Source organism: Haematobia irritans, chromosome 2 (assembly GCF_050003625.1).
Source record: "Haematobia irritans isolate KBUSLIRL chromosome 2, ASM5000362v1, whole genome shotgun sequence".
NCBI lineage: Eukaryota > Metazoa > Arthropoda > Insecta > Diptera > Muscidae > Haematobia > Haematobia irritans.
The window spans coordinates 207,273,524-207,295,718 of NC_134398.1; the positions used below are offsets into that span (position 1 = coordinate 207,273,524).

At 28.7% G+C, this 22,195-nt stretch overlaps 1 protein-coding gene across 6 annotated transcripts in view; it reads right to left on the reverse strand.

Annotated features, from left to right (window-relative positions):
- Piezo (piezo type mechanosensitive ion channel component) overlaps window positions 1-22,195 on the reverse strand; it is a 219,012-nt gene that overhangs the window by 30,699 nt on the left and 166,118 nt on the right. For 4 of the 6 annotated variants that reach the window (XM_075297326.1, XM_075297329.1, XM_075297328.1 and 1 more), the window contains exons 10-17: window positions 18,392-18,454; window positions 9,078-9,311; window positions 8,792-8,989; window positions 6,590-7,158; window positions 6,033-6,420; window positions 2,321-2,996; window positions 1,478-2,252; window positions 1,247-1,404 (exon numbers count right to left, since the gene is read on the reverse strand). In XM_075297326.1, the coding sequence (XP_075153441.1) occupies window positions 1,247-1,404; window positions 1,478-2,252; window positions 2,321-2,996; window positions 6,033-6,420; window positions 6,590-7,158; window positions 8,792-8,989; window positions 9,078-9,311; window positions 18,392-18,454 (3,061 nt within the window). The remainder of the gene's footprint in view (window positions 1-1,246; window positions 1,405-1,477; window positions 2,253-2,320; window positions 2,997-6,032; window positions 6,421-6,589; window positions 7,159-8,791; window positions 8,990-9,077; window positions 9,312-18,391; window positions 18,455-22,195) is intronic. The other 2 variants (XM_075297330.1, XM_075297327.1) reach the window with 1 other exon arrangement.

Here is a 22,195-nt window from a genome sequence, read left to right on the forward strand (position 1 = left end):
CAACCACAAGCAACGGTGAAATTAATTTTGCGGCCTCATGGGACAAATAAATTGCAAAAAAATTGAGTCCATATATTCAGAATGTCATACTTCCGTGGAGTATCTCGTAAATTGAGGCCATTATGTAAAATCAATAGGACATTTTTCACCTCAGAAGATACAGTTGGAAACTTGGATCAAGAATCCTAAAGTCCACATAAAAATTAATAGGACATTTTTCACCCCAGAAGATACAGTTAGAAACTTGGATCAGGAATCCTAAAGTCCACATAAAGTTCGGCCGTATATACTTGTTTTTCTTTTCTATTGCAGATGTGGATGAACTTAAAATTCAATGCGAAGCTATCTTGTCCAAGTTCTAAGGGTAGCGTTCTGACGTGTTTATAGAGGTTTCCAATTGTCTTATAGCCACGGTTGCCACAGTTGGTAGAATTCTACCAAAAATGGTAGATTTTTATAGTGTTTGGTAGATTGGTAGAATTCTTGACGTTTTGGTAGAAATAAAATTTAGACAAAATTTTCTATAGAAATAAAATTTTGACAAAATTTTCTATAGAAATAAAATTTTGACAAAATTTTTTATAGAAATAAAATTTTGACAAAATTTTCTATAGAAATAAAATTTTGACACAATTTTTTATAGAAATAAAATTTTGTCAAAATTCTATATTAATAACATTTTGACAAAACTTTAGGTATGTATAGAAATGTTGTTAGCGGAATCACCATTGATGATAAGCAGCCACACCAGGAGGAGTAGTGCCTACTTGTAGGTTTAACGGCCAATAACATGCCATTTTCGAAACATCAATGAGTGAGTCCAAAGGCAAATTAGGGAGATTGGTCAGATGCTGCAGCCAATATACTGGCCCATTTATCAACGCCCAGCTGGACTTGGTGCTGTTGATAACATTGGTAACATAACGGCGTGTCGTTGTTTCGGAGACCAGGCATTAGACGAAAGGCTCTCTTTTTCACTACCACTCTTGGAAAGCTGTACAAACCACATTTTTTGGGTTGTATTTTTTGTCATTTTAGTATATCTCACAAAACAATTCCATCCATAAATTTATCTGTGGCTATCTCTTTTTCAAATATAGTACATACTCTATAAAATATTTGTAAAAGGTTACCATATTTACCCATACGTTTCTTGTTTCAAACTCCACATGACGTTGACACCTATTTCCCAGCTTTATTATACCACAACATTTGCATACAGTAAAAACTAAAATCAAAAACTTACCATCGAAATGGGTGGGCTTTTCTAAAGGCCTTAACATTTTCTGTTGTGTAGCACGAATCTTTTCCATCTTACGTTTGATTTTCCTTAAAACATCTTCTTCATATTCCTGGCGTTTTTCGATTTGTTTTTGACGCAAATGTTCAATGATTTCCCCACCTCTGTAAGAATACCAAAAAATAAATCCATATATTAAAAAATGGATTTAACAGAATTTGTATTTCTTTAATTTACCTAGAGGCCAATATATTATTTGCCCTTGTATCGGTGATAATGTGACAGAAATAATGCGATTTAAATATTCTCAATTGGAATATAAGGAAGGCAAAACATATGGAATCCCATAATAAAACCACTTGCACTGTAGTAGCAGGACATACACTTTCACTATCATCATCTATATCCACTGGTGGTGGTCCATTGCTTGCACAATTTATACCCAATATATGGACCAACCAACAACAATTCGTCACTAGGGTCTCCATGAACATACAACCAGCCATTTGAAGGCAGGTCTTAATCACAATATTGGCAACATTATAGGCTATTAAGATTTTCCAACGGCCTATTATCGATTTAATAGGCCGCAAATAATAATCAGAACCTTCCCATAGAAACAGGAAGGCTCCTATTAAATAACCCAAAGCCAAAAAGTCCGCTATACTTGTACCAGCCAAAAATACCACAGCCAAAGTGACCCAATAGAAACCGCATAGAATGGCATGCTTGAAAATATCCAAATAGTTACGCATATGCGACAGAAAATCATGGGTAGGATTAACAAATTCCACTTTTCCCAAATTTGCTATATCTTTGACGACAGATTGATTGCTTCCTCCGGGGAAATTGGGTATATTCTCAATGGAGAATACACGTTTCTGACGATTCACCAAAAGCAATAGAATAAAATCGAAAATAAGCTTTTTCGTATGATCATATTTCAAATGTCCTGGAAGCATGGCCCATCTTTGTACAGAATCAGAGAAGGGGGATCCTTCCCAAATGTATTCTAGAAGAAAAAATAAATACATTAAAAAACACAAACAAATATTTAAAAGAATCTTTCATAGTACTTACTTGTACACATTGTGGGTGGCAATTGCACCAAAATAATATACTGCACTATAATCGATATCAATATGAATATTTGAAAAACTCCCCAAAAATGGGCTATTTTTTTCCTCTTGAATATCAATAATAAGACCAACCATACGGCATAGGCCACTGCCACAATATCTTGTCTATAGGTAATTGTGGATACCAAAGAAATCATACAGATCTCATAGCCAAATTTATAAAAACCATAATTGAGAAGATATTTTATCATGCTTTCCAATTTCTTTTCGGCATCTTCACGGGTTACTTCTGGAAAGGGTACTTTGGGCAGGGGATCATTTTGGGTTCCATTTAAGCGGCGCATTTGATATTGTCGCAGAGATATGACAGCATGTAGTGTGGCTACAACCATATAGATGATATACTTTTTCAGTAGACCCATTAGACCAGTCTCGGAGTTAGCCTTGAATAGGCCAAACCATTCAGCATTGTTGCCAACCACTTTACTTTGACCATTTTCCGCACAAACTGCATTATATTTTGTATGATCCAAGTAAGCAATTTGATAAATCATTTTCGAGAGAACAATAAGGGTGACCACTAGTGAAATGACACGACTGAAAAAGATGCGCATGCGCACATTGGATATAACACCAATAACGCATAGGACGATGAAGGGAACATGAAGTAGGGAAACCTAAAATGAGTCGTTTTTTGTTGTTTTGTTTTAAAGGGAGAAAGAAGATATGATTAGAAATATGCTTATGTAGGTAGAGGAACATATACAGATGTTAAGGAATTTGGTAAAATTTATTCAAAATAAAATTAAACAAAATATTTATCCCATGGGGAAAAAGAAATTTTATATCCAAGTTTACAGTCCATCATTTTTATAACCTCCATCAAGGAATATGGGTATCTCACGGACTCTGAAAAATTAGGCAAATAAATGTTGGGCTCCAAATTGGAGCAAAATCCTGAGGGGCCATCATGGCTTGATAACTATAAATTCAAACAACCATGAGCCTTACGGTGGTTCTCATCTGAGAGGCAATTCAAAAAATATTCCAAAAGTGGAATAATGGTCTCACAAAGTAAAAAACTAATTTCATTGCAGGGAAACTAAATTTTAGAGAAATTTCTTTTTTTGTTTGAGTTCCTTTTTTTCAGGCTTAACAAAGTTCGTTGGGGACAATGGGCATCGTAAACATACACACAATTTTTTCCGATTCAATCACGAAATTAATTAATATTTTAATAGAAAATCACGAAAATGATAATGATTTTTTTAATTCGGCGTAAAAAGAATATTTGATTAACTAAATTTTAGAGAAATTTCTTTTGTTGTTAGAGTTGGTTTTTTCAGGCTTAACAAAGTTCGTTGGGGGCAACGGGCATCATAAACAAACAAACTGATTCAATCACGAAATGAGTTAATTCTTTCAAAAAACCATGAGCCTTACGGTGGTTCTCATCTGTGAGGCAATTCAAAAAATATTCCAAAAGTGGAATAATGGTCTCACAAGGTAAAAAACTAATTTCATTGCGGGGAAACGAAATTTTAGAGAAATTTCTTTTGTTGTTAGAGTTGCTTTTTTCAAGCTTAACAAAGTTCGTTGGGGGCAACGGGCATCATAAACACACAAACAATTTTTTTCTGTTCAATCACGAAATGGATAATTTTTTTTTTCAAAAAACCATGAGCCTTACGGTGGTTCTCATCTGAGAGGCAATTCAACAAATATTCCAAAAGTAGAATAATGGTCTTACAAGGTAAAAAACTAATTTCATTGCAGGGAAACTAAATTTTAGAGAAATTTCTTTTTTTGTTTGAGTTCCTTTTTTTCAGGCTTAACAAAGTTCGTTGGGGACAATGGGCATCGTAAACATACACACAATTTTAATAGAAAATCACGAAAATGATAATGATTTTTTTAATTCGGCGTAAAAAGAATATTTGATTAAAAAATTAATTGTCTTGGTTTGAAATTTTCAATTAATTTTTTAATTGATTCAATTAAAAATGTAATTGATGTTGATAGCAAAAATCAATTTATTTTTTAATTGATACAATAAAAAAATTTAATTGATGACGATTGGTTTCCAGTTGCTTCAATTAATTATTTAGTTCTGCAATCCATGTCGATTAAACTTTTTAGTTAAATTGTTTTTTTGGAACAATTAATTTTTTAATAAAAACCGCGAAAATTTTCACTGATTTTCTTAACTAACTTTGTGTTTTTAGTTTGAATAAAAAGAAGATTGTATCAATGGATTTTTTATTAAAATCTTTAATAATCACTTTCTTAATTGACTTTGTGTTTTTATTTTGATCACAAAAGTTAATTGTATCAATTATTGTTTTATTAAAAATTTAAAAATTCCCATCATTCACCTAATTGACTTAATGTTTCTAGTTTTACATTTTAAAAAAATTTTAAAAAAAGTTTACAAATTTAAAAAATTTCAATCATTGACTTAATCGTCTTAAGGTAGAATTACATACCATGCGTTCAATGAGTACAATGCGTCCGATGATTAAAGAGTTGAAATTTCTCTTTGAAATCAAAAACTCGAATAGTCTGCCGCAAACAGAAAAAAATCAACCCTTCCATCAACGCACGGATTGACGCATGGTGTGTAATTCAACTCCTTTAGGCTTTAACTGCCAGTTAACTGATTTTAAATTGCAAATATCTTCTCTCCAGTTAACTTTAACTGCGATGTTACGATCTTAACTGGCATATGGAATATATAGGCAAGATGATATATATGTTCATAGTGCGGTTTAAGAATTCATTAGCTAACGTAGCACTAACGGAGCTTCATGAAAATGGGGGTTTTTCTAGTTTGATTAAAAAGTTAATTGTATAAATTAAATTTTTAGAAATATTTTGGCGAGAGTTTTTTCTGCACAAACAAAAATATTTTCTGTGACGAAATTAATTGATTCAATCAATTTTTAATTTAATCACAATATTGATAAAATCAATAAAAAAATTAATTGAAAGTCAATTAACCCCCATTTTCATGAAGCTCCGTTAGTGCTACGGTAGCTAACGAACTTTTAAACCATGATATCTACATATCTATCATCTTGCGTATATATTCCATATGCCAGTTAGAAACTTAACTACTGAAAATTTTTCAGTTAAAGTTAACCGGAGAAAATATATTTCCATTTTTCTTTCTGTTAACTGGCAGTTAAAGCCTAACGGAGCTACATGAAAATTGCCGTAAAAGATTAATTGATCCCATTAAAAATTTAATTGCTACTATTAAGTTATGTAATTGATTTTTAGTTCAATTAAAAAATTTGTTGAATCAATAAAATTTTTTATTTAAATATGTTTTAAAACTCAATTAAGACCTTAATTGGAAAAATGTTCGTGAAATTGTTTCTGTTTGTGTAGATTTTTGCTCTTATAACTTTTTTTTTTAATTTTCATTTCGGAGGAAAAAAATATAAATAAATAAAAATGTAAAAAAATAGTGGTGGAGGGTATATAAACGTTGGACTGGAGCTTCTGTTTTTATAATTCATACCAATTTTATTGGGGGAATATTAGTAAAAAAAAATTTTAGAAATTGTAAATTTAGCAAAATCAAAATATTTTTCATTTCTTTTGCTAAAATTCCACAAATATCTAAAATCAACTCCAATAGAAATATAAAATTGAGAGTTTTCTTTCAAAAACTTCCATAAAACCGCTTCGCAAATTCGTATCATTACCTCACTGACAGCACAAACAAACGCCGTTATATAGACAACCTTAATCCAATGCAATTCCAATATACTCCAGAAAACACCCTTAAAGTGTTTGAGGAATTTCTCAGCTTTCTGACGGAAACGTCGCAAAAACAAGCGCACCAACTCTCCAGCTGATTCTGTGAAATCTTTCATTTCATAATCAGCTGGTCGTGAACCACTTTTGGTACGTTGCCTATGTTGACTATCTGGCCCTGATTTCTCAACCACTGGCGTTTGATTCATCGAGGCAATAAAACGTTTATGGAAATAATGAACTTGTATAACGGTTAGAATGACAATAATGGTGGGCGATATGAAATGCAAAAGTAAATCTTTGGTCTTATAACGTTCTAGACCAATATCCGTTTGTCTGTAAGAAAGAAAGTGGATGGTAAGGATTTTTATTATAAAACAAATGGTAATCAATAATACAAAAAATGAGGGAAATTTTGAAAATATAGACAAGGTTAAGGAATAAGTTTATCAGTAGTGTCTTTGTATTATCAAAAATTTCCCTCTTGTTGAATTTGCATACTCACAATGTCTTCGATATATTCAAATAGTCATTCCAATATTGATCGAATTTATCAAATTGATAAGTATAGATCAATATCAATATGGACATGGCGTAAAAGATTAGGAACAACCAAAATCCATACATAAGTTTTACCCAAGCCTTCGATGATGATTGGAATACCAGCAAAAAGAATAGGAACAAAGCCATATAACATATTCTAAAACCAGTCATTTTATCACCCGTCATGGCACACAAGAATATGACCAATATCAATAGCCATATCCATAAACGAACCAAGAGATTCTTTATGACTGTGCCAATTTTCTTTAGGAACTTTGAAGTTTTTTTGCCATCCGCCCCACCATCACCTTCATCATTGGCACCCGATGACCGTACCGATAGATGTAGGGGAGCAAACATATCGGCCAAAGTGCTATCACGTCTCTTTTCGGTTTTCTCTTTGAAAAATTGACGCATTGTTACCCAGAACATTAGAAGGAATGACGTTTTCACAATTAATGGTACACAAGGTTGCATTTCATTATCCTTGGGACGTTCAAAACCGATTTGTTGGAGATTTATACCAGTGATCTAGAAAGAAGGAGAACAAGAGTTTTATGGTATTAGCAAAGAAATAAATAGTAAAATATAGTTTTATAATTATAAATCTATTAATTTATATATTTCATCTTAATGAATTTATTTATTTTATACATCCACAAATAACATTTTGCTCTAGGAGGTAATCATATTTCTTTTCTGCGTGCAGCACGCTTCAATTGACGCATTGGAAGCACGGTTGCCACTCGTGCCAAAAATACTCTACCAAAATTTGAAGACAATTTTACCAAAAATCTACCAAATTAAAAAATCTTATTTTGAATTTTTGATCAAAATTTTGTGGTTAGTATGAAAAAAATAAATTTTCTTCGAGAGAAAAGTTTTATTTTGTATTTTCAATATTTGCAATATTATCTATTATGATCCTATTAGCGACAATTTTTTGGGTGTATAAATATCGGTTGAACTGTAAGTGTATCGAATTTTAAATGTTTTAACGATTTTAGCTTGCACCAACAAGGGAAAGTTACTACTTCTACAAAAAGGGAGAACTTATAATGGTCGTTGATAGTATGAACGAAATTTAAAATTCAAATTAAAAATTTTACAGATATTGAATTTACAGAAAATTTTGTCAAAATTTTATTTCTATAGAAAATTGAGTCAAGATTGTGTTAAAATTTTATTTCTTTGTGTTAGAAAATTTTGTCAAAATTTTATTTCTATAGAAAATTTTGTGAAAATTTTATTTCTATAGAAAATTTTGTCAAAAATTTATTTCTATAGAAAATGTTGCCAAAGTTCTATTTTTATAGAAAATTTTGTCAAAATTTTATTTCTATAGAAAATTTTGTCAAAATTTTATATCTATAGAAAATTTTGTCAAAATTTTATTTCTATAGAAAATTTTGTAAAAATTTTATTTGTATAGAAAATTTTGTCAAAATTTTATTTGTATAGAAAATTTAGTCAAAATTTAATTTGTATAGAAAATTTTGTCAAAATTTTATGTCTATAGAAAATTTTGTCAAAATTTTATATCTATTGAAAATTTTGTCAAAATTTTATTTCTATAGAAAATTTTGTCAAAATTTTATTTCTATAGAAAATTTTGTCAAAATTTTTTCTATAGAAAATTTTGTCAATTTTTTTTTCTATAGAAAATTTTGTCAAAATTTTATTTCTATAGAAAATTTTGTAAAAATTGTATTTCCATAGATTTTTTTTTTATTTTCTGCCTATAGAAAATTTTGTCAAAATTTTATTTCTATAGAAAATTTTATGCCTATAGAAAATTTTATGTCTATAGAAAATGTTGTCAAAATTTTATTTCTATAGAAAATGTTGTCAAAATTTTATTTCTATAGAAAATTTTGTCAAAATTTTATGTCTATAGAAAATTTTGTCAAAATTTTATTTCTACAGAAAATTTTGTCAAAATTTTATTTCCATAGAAAATTTTGTCAAAATTTTATGTCTATAGAAAATTTTGTCAAAATGTATTTTTATAGAAAATTTTGTCAAAATTTTATTTCTATAGAAAATTTTGTTAAAATTTTATTTCTATAGATAATTTTGTCAAAATTTTATTTCTATCCCTTGTATTTTAAATATCCCTGTACATTATTTATTTATTATTTATTTTGTGCAAATGTATACTTACATAAATTTTCGATGGCAATTCATCATTGGTCAAATCCATGCCATAGATATACTGAGCTATCAGCAACAATTCAGCATAGATGACTATAAAGAGACTAGAACGCATCATAGCCTTACGTTGATTAGGTATCATCCACAATACATTGGCCCAAAGTAATAAAACAAATGTTAGCCAACTGTGATAGATTATGGACCAGGCCTATATATATACAAAAATAAAAAAAGCGTGTTACAAAAGATTTGCATTATTATTATTATTAAAAATAAACCTCTCTCATTAAACTTACCATCATCAGAACATTGGTGAATATATAGCTATTCTGATATATAAAACCTCCAACACCTGTAATGCCATAAGCGATTTGATCCAATATACCCGATTTATATTCCTCCTCTCGATGATTACGATTTGATTCCAAACTACTCAATGGTATATCATTGGAAGATGTTTGAGCTATAGCACCACCAGCGTTGCTGTTATTTGATTCATTGGCAGGTTTACGTGTATTGGCACGCATTAACTGGATAAATCAAAATTAATGAAATGTTAAATCTATTAATTTTTGAAATAAAGTTTTTTTCTAGATCTTAGAGACTATGTGATGATTGTTAAGAATGTTTCTATTACGGACAAAATTACGATGTTAGACTGGACAGGACTATATGTTGTTACAGCATATGAGTCGATTTTTTTTACAAATGAAATTTTCTGAAAACTAAATATGAAATTTAATAGAATAAACTATAAAAAAAAAATAAAATGAATTGTTTTCTTTAATCTAAATTTTAATACCCTTCTTTGCTAAATCAAAAGTCAAATTCTAGGAATACAGAATACAAAAATATTTTCTAAGACCACCTGTTTTATTTTAAATATATTTACGAAACTACATTGGAATAAATATTGGCTTAATATGAAATATTATGCAGCCTTAAGTTTAGGATACGTAATTTGCACAATATTACGTACAAATTTCTTTAGAATAACGATATTTTAATTAAAAGAAAGTTCTAATATTTGATTTAAGAATTGTTTTCTTTAAATTTAGAAGTTTTCTTTAAGTAAAGGAAAATTTCCTTAAAGTACAGAAATGCATTATTGATTAAATTAACTTAAATATTGAATATTAATTACACATAAAAAAGCTTCAAATGTAGGTAGTTTTCTTTATGTAAAGCAAATTTTCCTTAAAAGAAAATCAGTTTTGTTTTTAAAAAAATCTTTAAAATTAATTTAAATATTGGATTTTAATTAAAGATAAAAAACTTCAAATGTGGGCCTAAGGCTTTAAGGATTTGCATCTAATTTTAAATTTATAGATATAAATCCGAACTAAAATCCTTAAATTCAAGTAAACTTTTTTTGTTTGAGTGTACACAGATTTTTTGTTCCGATTCAATAACAGAATTAATTCAACTGAATAATTTTTTAATGGAAATTGCTTCAATCATAAAAATTATAGTATCAATCACAGAGTAAATTAACACTAAAATATATCACCAAAATATTTCCAATCAAAAAATTTATTGAAGTTGAAAACCTAATAAATTTAAAAATTAAACTGGTGCAATTAACTTTTTAATTAAATAAAAAAATAAAACCAATTAAAAAATGATTATAGAGCTTTACATTATTATTTAAAATATTAATTTTCCCAATGAACATTTTAATGAAATTAAAAAAATATTTCCAATCTAAAATACAAAATTTTGTTCTGAAATAATTAGTGTCAAACTGATCATTGGCTTATTAAATTTTGACTCAAATTTAAAGAAAAATCCAACTATAGTCGTCAAAATTCTTAAAAAATTAATACTTTCTATAATAAAATGATACTTTCTAAAATAAAAGATAAACTAAAGGAAAAGATATAAATAAATAAACATCAATTAAAAAATTAATTGACTTTTAGGTCCAAGTTATTTGAATATTTAACCAATTCAAATATTAATTGAAAATGCCAAAAAATCAAATAAATTTCAATTTAAAAATTAATTGGATGAATTAATTTCGAGATTGAATTAATTGTGTGTTGATCGCAAAACACAATTATTTTTTTAATTGAAAATATTAGATGAACTCCACCTACTGTTTCAATACATTTTTTATTATTTTATTAAAAAATTAATTGACTTTTAGGTTTAAATTATTTGAATATTTAACTAATTCAAATTTTAATTGAAAATGTCAAAAAAATTAAATAAATCTCAATTTAAAAATTAATTGGATGGATTAATTTCGAGATTGAATTAATTGTGTGTTGGACGCAAAACACAATTATTTTTTTTATTTGAAAAAGTTAATTATTTAGATGAACTCCACCTACTGTTTCAATACATTTTTTATTATTTTATTAAAAAATTAATTGACTTTTAGCTCTAAATTTTTTGAATATTTAACCAATTCAAATTTTAATTGAAAATGTCAAAAAAATCAAATAAATCTCAATTTAAAAATTAATTGGATGAATTAATTTCGAGATTGAATTAATCGTGTGTTGATCGCAAAACATAATTATTTTTTAATTGAAAAAGTCAATTATTTAGATGAACTGCACGTACTTTTTCAATACATTTTTTTTAATTAATTGAAAAATGCATATTATTTAGCACTTTCTGATGAGTTTTTCGATTATAAATATACACAGAAAAATATCGCCAAAATATTTCCAATTAAAAATTTTATTGAGGTTGAAGACGTAATTAATTAAAAAATTAACTGATATAATTAACATTTTAAATATGATTTTTTTTAATTAAAAAATATGTATATGTTATAGACAATTCTGTTCGGAAGTAATTAGTTTCTATATTTACACTAGAATTATTAAATTTTGGCTGAAATCCAAAGAAAAAATCCCATCGTAAGATAAGATAAAATAATTATTAAATTATTAATTGAGTTGTCTTATAAAAAATCAATTAAATTTGTAACCCATTAAAAAATTGAATGTGTCGAAAAAAAAATAATTTTTTAATCAAGAATATTTGTAATTTTTAATTTTCGTGATTAAAGCAATTTCAATTAAAAAATTAATTGTATCAATTAATTTTCTGTTGTATGTAGTTTTTCCATGGATTTGAGTAAAATTGTATTTCACCAATGAATAAATAGTATAAATATATAAAGTAGTAATTTGCGAATAAATTTTTCAGTTATAGTTTTTATATATTTTTGGTTTAGTAAAATATTAATTTAATTTAAAATTGAATTAAACATTAATTCATATTAAAATTTTGATATCATTTTAATTGATCGTATTTTTTAAATTTAATTAAAAAGGCAACTGTGTCACATAAGTTTTTAATTAATTAAGCCTGTAAGTCCCATTTTTATCTCACTGATAATATATCCACGGTTTATAAAAACAAAACAAACAATTTTAACTTGTTTTTAAACATTTTTTTGTCTTTAGGATAGTTTCCATAAAATCTTACTATTTTAATGAAGACCGCCGAAAAGCGGGCTTGGACATTAGAGAGTTAGTTTTTACTTTCAATCAACTTTTTAATTGGAAATATTTTGATTATAACAAAAAAAATTTAAATATCAGTTCTAATTATTTCATACAAAAATCCAAGACATATTTTATTTAATGTACAACATTTTATGGGCATGTTCTAAAAGTTTAATTTTTTTACTTTCAAGAGAAATATATAAAGATGGCAAATATTACAACATTCATAAAAAATTACAAATATTTTATGTAGTTGCAATTGTTTTGATCGTTTACACCAGCATAATTATACCCTAACTGAGGCAAATATACCTTTTTATGTTACTATGTATTTACATGGCAGATATAGAACTTTAACTATTTATGAAATAAAAAAATATAATGAATTTCATACCTAAATTTAAATTAAATATATACTAAAATAATTACCATATTATTTTATCCCATCTTAAAACCACTACAGCGACCTAAATCGACTAATTTTAAACCTCTCTTTTATAACTAATTTTAGCCATATTATAAAAAAAACATTAACATCTACACAAGTATATACAAATGACCGTAACCATTTTAGTAGTCTTTTATGTTTTATGAACAAAAAAAAAAAACAATCAGACAATAAACCAAATGAGAAAGTTCTAAAAAACACTTAATATCCCAGCACCATTAAGTCCGAACAAAGGACAATTTTTTATATGAATGCTTTATGAAAATATCATACATCACAAACACACAAATAAACACAGATTTATTCATTGGTTTATGTGTAGAAGCACATACTCACACACACGCACACATACATTGCTATACACAAATCACATATTTCTATGGAGCTCATATCTAAAGAAAATTCCCATAGACCATGTTTGTTGTATGTTTGCCGCTAATGGGCAAAATAGAACACTCACACATACACACATATACGACACTTATACAAAGTGACAAATTCATTTTTTGTTTAAACTAGACAGTCAACCATACTTACACACACGCACATAAAACAAATGGACAAATGAACAGAAAGAGACCCCCAAAGAAAAAACGACTATAACCAACTATTAGAGGCAATTGAGTTTGGGTTAATTAGTAACACATTACTAGAGAAACGATTACAGATAATACGAATGGAAGTGGCAAAATAGACACTTTCTATATGGGAGATAGCAGTGTCAGTTAATTTAGGGAGAATTTTCCACATATCAAGCTGGTATGATGAGTAAGGATATATTTGTAAAAATTTGCATTTAAAAAAGATTTAATTAATGTATTTTAGATACGAGTATAAATTAATGTCCATAAATAAAACTAGATAATTTTGTGAGCCATTATTGTGAAGGAAATCCTTTAATGGATTTTAGAGTAAAAATTATTTGAGTCAATGTATTGTATAATAAATTTGATCTGCAAGAAAATGGGTCTACGAGAAATATTGATTTCCGACCACAGTTGGTAGAATTCTACCAAAACTGGTCGATTTTGTTCTGATTGGTAGATAGGTAGAATTGTTTCTGATGTTTTGGTAGATCTTTTTTCTATAGAAATAAAATTTTCACAATTTTTTGTGTTTGTTTTGACAAATTTTCTATAGAAATAAATTTTTGACAAAATTTTCTATAGAAATAAAATGTTGACAAATTTTTTGATACAAATAAAATTTTGTCAAAATTTTCTATAGAAATAAAATTTTGATAAAATTTTCTATATAAGTAAAATTTTGACAACATTTTCTATAGTTATAAAATTTTCCTACAATTTTCTATAGAAATAAAACATTCCTAAAAATTTCTATAGAAATAAAATTTTGACAAAATTTTTGATAGAAATAAAATTTTGACAAAATTTTTGATAGAAATAAAATTTTCACAAAATGTTTGATAGAAATAAAATTTTTTATATCGTGTTTAGTAGGTCAAAATCAATGAGAAAAATTATGCTAGAACCAATTCACAAAACGACTGTTGGCTAGTGTAATTGCTATTGGAATTTTGTGAACAACAAAAAAACGAACGAACACCAATGACTAGATCGACTCAGTAGGAAATAGTGAGTTATTCGGTATATATTTTATTGGGTCAAAAAAACACGGTTGCCACTTGATCATAAATTTGGAGAAAATTTTACCAAAAAAATACCATAGAAAAAATATTATTTTGTCAAAATTCTATAGAAAATTTTGTCAAAATTTTATTTCTATAGAAAATTTTGTCAAAAATTTTATTTCTATCAAAAATTTTGTCAAAATTTTATTTCTATAGAAAATTTTGTCAAAATTTTATTTCTATAGAAAATTTTGTCAAAAATTTTATTTCTATCAAAAATTTTTTCAAAATTTTATTTCTATAGAAAATTTTGTCAAAAATTTTATTTCTATAGAAAATTTTGTCAAAAATTTTATTTCTATAGAAAATTTTGTCAAAAATTTTATTTCTATCAAAAATTTGTGAAAATTTTATTTCTATCAAAAATTTTTTCAAAATTTTATTTCTATCAAAAATTTTCACAAATGTTTGATAGAAATAAAATTTTTGACAAAATTTTCTATAGAAATAAATTATTTGACAAAATTTTCTATAGAAATAAAATTTTTGACAAAATTTTCTATAGAAATAAAATTGTGACAAAATTTTTGACCTACTAAAATATAAACAAATAGCGGACTTATAATTTTTTTGGTAAAAGACCGAAAAGACCAAATCAACGCTGTTTTCCACTTGGCATAAAATGTACAGTTATATCTTTGTTTCTACTCATTTTTTTTTGGGCGTTGATTTGGCGTGAATTATAAGTCCGCTCTTTGTTGTAAGATTTTGTTAAGTAAGGGCTTATTTTCTTTGTAAAAATATTAGCCATACTTAAAAAAAACCAAAATTGTTAGCATCGTGTTTTATATTTTATACGGTTTTTTCTGACACACTTTTACTAAAAAAAACGCAGTTTTTTAACTTTTTTTAAGCCGCCAACATCCAAACTACTTACCCGATTTGAAAATTTTCTGAGAATGAGTTGTAGACGGCTCAATTTTCTTTAATTTGAGTAGCACTAGGAGCAAATAGCTAAAAGAAGACGAAAGATATGCTCAAAATTGTAAGTGTACCTCCAAAAATTTAAAAAAAAAAAGTTCAAAATTTGTATCTCGAAAACCAATCGACAGAAAATTTTTTAAAACTCATTTTCGTGTTTAATAGGTCAAAAACAATGGGAAAAAGTATGGTAGAAACAAATAACAGAGAAATAACAGTTATTTGTGACCTAGTGTTATTAACCGAATACTTTTTTTGGCACAAGGACGAACGCTATTGGAAAACGGATAACATTTACCTATAGCCCCTGTTTACAGGGAGCCTTATACGTATTGCAACCAATTTCATTTTTAAACCGCTTGTCTGACTGCTGACAGTTCATTTTATTGTTTACAAGCTTACATACGCATTTTGAACTAATTCAATCAGAAATAAAGTTATTCGTAATGTAATTCAAGCGTGATAGTGAGATTGCCTTATATTTGGTATTTGGCTGGAATGCCAAAAGTTAGCAAAATCCGTTAGGGCAAACGCTAACAACACCAGAAATTGCCCGAAATGTGAAGGCCACATATGATCGGAATTCTCGCCGAAGTGGTAGAAACCTAGCGCGTAAACTGAACACAGAACGGACGCAATACATATTGAAAAATGAGGTTGGACTAAAGCCATTGAAGTTCCAAAAATGCAAGAGCTCACCGATGCAAAAAAGTTAGACTGGAAAGAACACGAAAGTGTACAGTTACTGTATTTTTTTCCGATGAAAAACCATTTCAAATTGAGCAGTTTGTCAACAAAAAACTGCAAAGAGGTCAGCTGAAAATGTAAACCTACGATTGTCTACCTGAACTCAAGCGACGCCGATGATAATGGTGTGGGCCGTTGGTCACTCCCCGCTCATATTCACGGTCGACGAATATGAGCGGGGAGTGACCAATATTATCGGAAAAATATCCTAAAAACAATATTGAAGTTGTAGATCATTGGCATTCAAACAGGACTCAGCTCCATTACACTCTGCACGTGTCAACCATGACTGCCTTAAAAAGGAGGTTCCTAGATTTATTTTCTACCGCACAATGGCCACCAAAATCTTTGGATTTCAATCCATTGGATTTTTGCGCCTGTGACATTTTTGGTGTATAAAGTTGGCATTAAAAAAATACCAAAATGCCGATAATGTCAATAATGACAATGTCAGATTTTCTGATTCGATCACGAAATTCAATTAATTTTTTAATTGAAATGTCTTCAATCACAGAAATGATAATATCAATTAAAAAATTAATTGATCCAATTAAACAATTAATTGATACTATTAATTTGTGTGATTCATTTTTGTTTCAATTAAAAAATTTGTTGTATCAATTAAATTTTTAATTGAATATTTTTAAAAACTCAATTAAGATTTTAATTGGAAAAATTTTCGTGAACCTAGCCTACTATTTTAAAATTCTAACAATCACTTTCGCTTTCGGGGGTCGTAGGGTGCACGAAAAAAAAGTTTTGGTGTTCTGAAATTGTCTTCGAATATGCTACAAAACTGGGGGGTGACCGCATCAACTTTTTTCGTGACCCTATCTAGTGTACATATCAACCTTTAGCTCCTACCAGTATATATGCATGTATCGATCGATTTAAATACATTTGACCATAATTCTAGTCTTGTTGTAATTTGACACAAATCAATGTCCAAGGATATCCCCTTAACAGGCACATGGATTTACACTTGTATGTTATATATCTCCCGAACACGTATATCGTTTAATTTTCAAAATATGATCATTTTTATTAACCGATCTTACATAAATTTTGCCCGCTGTAATAAATAGGAGAAAAATGCCTATATGTCGAAATATTATTTCCCCCAGTTATTAATGACTATTGGATAGTATTCCAATTTAGCACAACATGTCGTCCATATCGAGTAAGTTTTAGATCTAGCTCCCAGATACACCAGTTGTCATAAATAACATGTCGTCTCCTAACATGTCGTCCATATCGAGTAAGTTTTAGATCTAGCTCCCAGGTACACCAATTGCCATAAATACGTTTGGTGCGAATCATCAGCTATAACGATTAAGATTATAGTTGGTCTTCCATGCACCTCCCAAACTCATTACCTTGACACTTGTTTACTTACTACCTTGCTCTTGTTTTTAAGTGAATTTTTGTAGAATAAAATTATTTTTTTAAATTGTGTTTCGATTTTTTTCCAAAGAATTTCTTCAAAAATTATTCCCTTTTTCTTAGAGAAAATTTGCGCCAATCCAAGATTAAAAATCTAATGAAAATTGTTTATTTGTCTAAGTTACATTTTGTTTAGAAATAAGGACAAAAAAATAAATAAAACAATTTAATTTTCTGTAAAAAAAAAATAAATTATTCCCTCTTACTTATCATACCAGCCCCGTAGGAAACAAATGTTAAGCATTTTATAGTTGCATTGCTTCAATCTACAATTCCCAAAACCTTAACTTAAATGATAAGACGACGTAAATGTGTTAGTGATATGACTATAAAATACACATACATACATACATACATACATGTAAATATGTATATTTCCGATTATACATGTAACAATAACATTATCTAATGAGACTTTAAAATAGTTTTCGAATGATATTTCTGCTGTTGAGTGTTAAACGCAACACTTCACTCATACACTCATACACATACACTACATAACACCAACAGCAGTGACAACTACAACTCGAATAGCAGGAATTACTTTTTTTCGATTATGACATCTAGTGAGAATATTCTCTATTTTGGCTAAAAAAGGAAATGTCACAAAAACACTCTTGGACACACACACACACATAAATACACAATCACACCGGATATAACATCTTTTGTTTTCTTTTGGTTGTTTTTTTTTTTTTTTGGAGACAGATAACAAAGGAAATTTTATTGGTGGGATAGGTTAAGGTAGTGGGGATGTCCTTTTTAGTGGTACATTAGCAATAGCATAATTGTGAGTAGTTGTGGTATTTGTGTTCTAACGTAGAGTAACTAACAAAAATAAGGATAGCTAAGTAGTGAATGTAGAATAGTGGGGGGGGAGTGAGAGTGTGTGAGAAAGATAAGGGGAAAATAGTGTTCGTGTTAATTACGTACAGGCGTAGTTTCAGTCGGTTCAGTTATAATTTGAGGACGTTGTTGATCACGGCGTAATGTAACCTAAAAGCGGAAGTAAAAAAAGAAGCAACATACATTGGATTTTTTTTTTTAGAGAAATTAAAACAAACAAAAAAAAATTAAATAATAAATTTCAAGGAAACCAGGAACAAGGAAGGGAAAGTTTAAAAAGGGCGATAATAGCAAACCCAAACGAAAGATAAACCGAGTTAAGGGAAAGGAAAATTAAATTATAAATTGAATAAAATTTGTTTTTAATAAGCAAGGCTTTAAGGGCTGGGACATCAAGGAAATGGTAGGATAGGAGTACAATGATATTCATAACCATCATATTTCATTTTTCAAACAGAAACTATTTTTTTTCGCAAATAGAATCACAACCAACACCCAGCCAAAACTTTATATTCATGTATAAAACATCCACCATTATGACTATTCAACTTTTAGTTTCGACCATGTTAAACATAAACCTCAGACCAAAGTTTATTGTTGAATGTTTCCGTTTAAATATTTCTCTCCAATTCGTGTAGTGGTATCCAGTGTGCATAAAGTGTAGATTTTTTCGTAGATTGGGGTTATTCGGATATGATGTAATGTTTTTGTATTATTTACATTTTTTGTTTAATTTTTGCAATACGTTGTGTAAGTAGTAGCCACAATTTAATATATTTTGTAAAATAGTTTTATGTATAGTGTAAATAAATAGGGATTTATATAAGATTTTTTTCTTAATTTTGTTTTTAAAAAATTTCGCAGGTGTCGATAAGCGAGTATCAAAAAACCTCCTGTATCCAATCTTACGGCAATTCAACAAACAAATAGACCTTCAGATAATTCAAGAGTTAAAATCTGGATAGTAGTTAAAATAAAAAAAAAACAATAGATTCAAGCAAAACCAAGCTTTTTCAAAATTTGAAACTCTTTTTATAAATTTGAAACCATTTTTTAAATTTTTATAAATTCGATTATAAATCTTGTCAAAGTTTAAATTTAATTAAAAACAAGTATATACAGCAGTAAGTTCGGCCGGGCCGAATCTTAAATACCCACCACCATGGTTTCCTTTGAAATTTCAGGGGGGTTTGATGACAGATATTCTCCCACGCAGAGCAGATCAACTAGTACACTTCCCCAAGATAAATTTCAAGATTTTACCTATGAAGACTATATCAGATTCTGGATTTATAAGAACCATTTTTGTTTGAGTTTTAGAGGAATCATTAACATCTCTTGTAAGTGTGCAAGAAAATTATAATATAATGTCTTGATTTGAAATCTTAAATCTGTAGATTTTCACCCGAGAAGTAAAATCTGGAAATTTTACATTGAGTTTCAAGCAATTTTCATGAGCAGTGCTCCTTCTATACCCTCAAGAAGTGAAGTCGGTCTATATGGAGGCATTACCAAACCGATAAAAAACTAATCCGATACACGTTTTTGTGAGCCTAAAATACCAGAATATTTACAATTTCCGGCAAATCGGATAAAAACTACCGTTTCTATAAACCCAAGGAGTTAAATCGGGATATCGTTCTTATGGGGGCTATACTAAAATATGGAAAGATACTCACCACGGCACACCTCTTTATGACCCGAAAATACCTCTAGATTTCCAATTTCAGGCAAATAGGATAAAAACTTCGGGTTCTAGAAGCCCAAGAAGTAAAATCGGGAATATATACCAAAACATGGACCAATACTCGCCATTTTAGGCACACATTTTTATGGTTCTAAAGTACCTCTCGATTTCCAATTTCAGGACAATTGAATAAAAACTGCGGATTCTAGAAACCCAAGAAATAAAATCAGGAGATCGGTCTATATGGGGGCTATACCAAAACATGGGCCGTTACTCACAATTTTCGGCACACCCCTTTATGGTCCGAAAATACCTCTAGATTTCCAATTTCAGGCAAATTGGATGAAAACTACGGTTTCTATAAGCCCAAGAAGTAAAATCGAGAGATCGGTCTATATGGAGGCTATACCAAAACATTGACCGATACTCACCATTTTTGGCACACCTCTTTATGGTCATACAATACCTCTACATTTCAAATTTCAGGCAAATTGGATAAAAATTACGATTTCTATAAGCCCAAGACCCCAAATCGGGAGGTCAGTTTATATGGGGACTATATCAAAACCTGCACCGATATAGCCCATCTTCGAACTTGACCAGCCTGCAGACAAAAGACGAGTTTGTGCAAAATTTCAGCACGATTGCTCCATTATTGAAGACTGTAGCGTGATTACAACAGACAGACAGACAGCCAGACAGACAAACAGACAGACAGACGGACATCGTCTTAGAATTTCTCCCTGATCAAGAATATATATACTTTATATGGTCGGAAATCGATATTTCGATGTGTTACAAACGGAATGACAAACTTATTACGAGTTCCATTTTTTATACCCTCCACCATAGGATGGGAGTATATTAATTTTGTCATTCCGTTTGCAACAAATCGAAATATTGTTTTAAGACCCCATAATGTACGAGTATATATATTCTGGGTAGTGGTGAAATTCTGAGTCGATCTAAGCATGTCCGTCCGTCCGTCAGTGCGTCTGTTGCAATCACGCTAACTTCCGAACGAAACAAGCTATCGACTTGAAACTTGGCATAACTAGTTGCTATTTATGTAGGTCGGATGGTATTGCCTGGTATGGGCCACATTGGACTACTACGTGTAGCCCATATAAACCTACCCCCGGAGCCTCTTGGGGAGCAAAATTTATTCGAGCCGGTTGAAATTTGGTACGTGGTGTTAGTATATGGTCTCTAACAACCATACAAAAATTGGTCCATATCGGTCCATAATTATATATAGCCCCCATATAAATCGAACCCAAATTTTTCTTCTGGAAGCTCTTGGAGGAGCAAAACTCATCCGATTCGGTTGAAATTAGGTACATTGCGCTAGAATATGGCCACTAACAACCATGCCAAAATTGGACCATATCGGTTCATAATCATGGTTTCCACTCGAGCCAAAAATAAGCTACCAAAATTGTATTTCTATAGAAAATTTTGTCAAAATGTTATTACTATAGAAAATTTTGTAAAAAAATTTGTTTCTATAGAAATTTTTTTCAAAATTTTATTTCTATAGAAAATTTTGTCAAAATGTTAATTCTATAGAAAATTTTGTCTAAATGTTATTTCTATAGAAAATTTTGTGAAAATTTTATTTCTATAGAAAATTTTGTGAAAATTTTATTTCTATAGAAAATTTTGTGAAAATATCATTTCTATAGAAAATTTTGTCAAAATTGTATTTCTAAAGAAAATATTGTCAAAATTTTATTTCTATAGAAAATTTTGTCAAAATTTTATTTCTATAGAAAATTTTGTCAAAATTTTATATCCATAGAAAATTTTGTCAAAATTGTATTTCTAAAGAAAATTTTGTCAAAATTTTATTTCTATAGAAAATTTTGTCAAAATTTTATTTCTATGGAAAATTTTGTCAAAATTTTATATCCATAGAAAATTTTGTCAAAATTGTATTTCTAAAGAAAATGTTGTCAAAATTTTATTTCTATAGAAAATTTTGTCAAAATTTTATTTCTATAGAAAATTTTGTCAAAATTTTATTTCTATAGAAAATTTTGTCAAAATTTTATTTCTATAGAAAATTTTGTCAAAATTTTATTTCTATAGAAAATTTTGTCAATATTTTATTTCTATAGAAAATTTTGTCAAAATTTTATTTCTATAGAAAATTTTGTCAAATTTTATTTCTATAGAAAATTTTGTTAAAATTTTATTTCTAT